The 2697-nt window shown below is 47.5% G+C and overlaps 1 protein-coding gene across 1 annotated transcript; it reads right to left on the reverse strand.

The window, feature by feature from the left end:
- Positions 1 to 933: 933 nt before the first annotated feature.
- Positions 934 to 2384, reverse strand: LOC118805141 (transmembrane protein 74). The gene is made up of 2 exons (XM_036565750.1): positions 2090 to 2384; positions 934 to 1996 (listed from the first exon to the last, which is right to left on the reverse strand). Exon 2 carries the CDS (start codon positions 1978 to 1980, stop codon positions 1189 to 1191), a length of 792 nt encoding a protein of 263 aa, XP_036421643.1. The 5' UTR covers positions 1981 to 1996; positions 2090 to 2384; the 3' UTR covers positions 934 to 1188.
- Positions 2385 to 2697: the final 313 nt, after the last annotated feature.

Consider the following 2697-nt stretch of genomic DNA (forward strand, 5'->3'; position numbering starts at 1 on the left):
TCCTTCAAGAATGTGTAGCTGTTACTCAGAAAAGGTATCAAGCAAAAAACTGCTGGTGTTCTCAGAACAATGGACTGACCACCCCAAAGTCCAGACCTCAACATCACTAAATTTGTTTGGGATCACTTCAGAAAATGCTAAACCAGCTTCTAAGGCTACTTCCACATTACAAGCCTCATCGCTCAAATCTGTTTTTTTGCTCAAATCCGATCTCTCTGACATGATGGTTCACACTCGTTTAGGTGATTCAAATCTGTCATTAATGTGATGAACTGGCGTCCTGAAATGACCCACATGACCAGATCCTACTCAGCAACGTCACGTGAATGAATCATGTTCATCATCAGCACAAACTAACGAGCAGAACGAGCTTCGCTGAGAAGATAATTAACTCTGATCAGCTCTCAGCTTCATTATTAGAGCGAGACGAAGGTGAAAAAGGTGAGATGAGCTGCTTTTCCACCAATTACAGGCTTTAACTTCTGTTTGGCGCTGCTGCCATGGTAACGCTGAATGATGGTCACACACAGTGGAAAAAAGCACATGAATTCCGATCTAGGCGTCACATTAAGGTCACATGAATTGGATACATATCCGATCTAGGACCACATATGAAAGTGGCTCAGGTCGGATTTGAAAAGATTTGATTTGCATGTCCACACAGCTCTGACAACATCAGATCTGAGTCACATTAGGGCAAAAAATCGGATTTGTGCCACTTCAACCGCATGATGGCATGGCTGCAGATTTGTTTAAGAAACTGGAAGTGAGAAATGGACGCTGTAGTAAAAGTAAAGAGTGGACACACTAAATCAAAGCTTCTGTGCAACTTTGACTGGAAATAAAATAAATGAAGGGTGGTCTCTGACATTTTGCACAGTACTGTATGTGTATCTGCTGGACGTTGCTGCTGATCCCACCATGAAATGCACCTTTTACATTGGTAACAGAATTTATTTCACACTGAACATTTACTATGACACACACAACTCACAATGCTCAGCCTCATGCAGTTCCATAATTGTGATATTCCAACATTCATGGGTTTGGCACGTTTACCTTTTTGGGTTCTTTCTAAAACAAAAACCACCATACATTCAGTATTTGGTTCCCTAGTTCTCTGAAGAATAACATAGTCAACAGCTGTTATAGGACTGACCGTTGCACTCATATGAAGCTGCACAGGTCTCAGCTGGAGATGTCAACAGGCACATCGTCTTCTTCTAGCAACAAATGTGAGGGAACATTGGTTGGGCTTCCAGCGTCTCTAAAGCTGATGGAACCGTAGAGTTTGGCTGAGTGTTTGGAGTACGCAAAAGCCTGCCTCCTCACCATCTCGCCTTTATACAGGGAGATCATGAGCAGAGTCGAGAGCACCACCCCACCCAGGGTGAGAAGACACAGCCCTGCAATCACACACCTGTCCAGGTGAGCGCCCACCCTGGCGTTCTCGCGCTCCAGCCGCTCCATTTCTCGAGCCGAAACGGTGTCCGGGTTGACCTGGACGTCTCGAGGGATGGTGTAGGAGACCACCACCAAGGAGATCCCAGTGACTAAAAACGTGACAGCGCTTATGAACCCATAATCCACTGACTTCTCCGCCGGCTCTGTCATGAAGTCGTCCTCGGGAAGCGCGGAAAGATCTGGAACGGGTTCTTGGAGATCGCTGCAGCTCAAGTTGTCATAGTTGGTCTCCAAACTGTTCGTCCAGCCGACCACGTCGTCCACGCCGGTCTCAAGCTCCTCATCGTGGCATATGTGAACTTCTTCATCAGTCCCCCATTGGGAGAACCTGCGAGGCGGCTGGGGCGCTGTCCGTGGTGCTGAAACCTCCAGCGCCTCCTCCGAGTCTGCTTCAATCAGCAGAGCTCTCTCTGAGTAATAACTTTGCTGATGCTGTAAAGTCCACTCGGCATCCTTCTTCTCCAGCAGGCTACTCGCAGGACCAGAACAGAGGAGCTTTAGCTCGGCCATCCTCATCTCACCTCATCTTTAACTGGAACAAAAAAAGGATGCAGATTAGTAGAACAGCCAGTAAAGCACAGATAATCTGCCTGCAGTTGTAATTAGGCTGATTGTTCCTTCTTACCTGAATGTTTCTCTCTATGGAAACATCCTATTCACCATCCAAGCTGCTTCTTTTTCCATCTGAAGACTTGATTTCTGAGCTGACACAGAACATCATCTCAAAAAGAAAGGGAAAAAGTGGCTCCACCCACCATCAGCAACACTTTTCATGTGTCATTCCTGATTCATAACATCGTAGCCTACCTCGTGCGCCACGCTGCTCCAGCCTTTCTTTCCGTGGCATTTAAAGAAAAGTGACCAAGACACACAATGCTGGGCTGAAGATGTTAATCAGTGAGACGCGAATCGCCCACCCTTCCCTGCACCTCCTCTCTTTCTCTCTCTCTCTCTCTCTCTCTCTCTCTCTCTCTCTCTCTCTCTCTCTGTAGGCTAATCTGGAGGGAGGTTTCTCCGCGTTCCTCCTCCACTCTGATCTGCTCGCAGCACTGCCGATTAGAGTTCTGGGTCCTCCTCCTATCCCACACACCACCCCCAGTCCTCCCCACACACCTCCCACCAAAGAGCGGTGGGTTTTCCAGAGAGAGCAGCGCGGACGAGCGAAAGAGAGCAAGTCCTACAAACATGCTCATTCAGTGTCGACTGTATTTGGCTGACAATACGAAAGAGGAG

Source organism: Colossoma macropomum, unplaced genomic scaffold (assembly GCF_904425465.1).
Source record: "Colossoma macropomum unplaced genomic scaffold, Colossoma_macropomum, whole genome shotgun sequence".
Taxonomy (NCBI): Eukaryota; Metazoa; Chordata; class Actinopteri; order Characiformes; family Serrasalmidae; genus Colossoma; species Colossoma macropomum.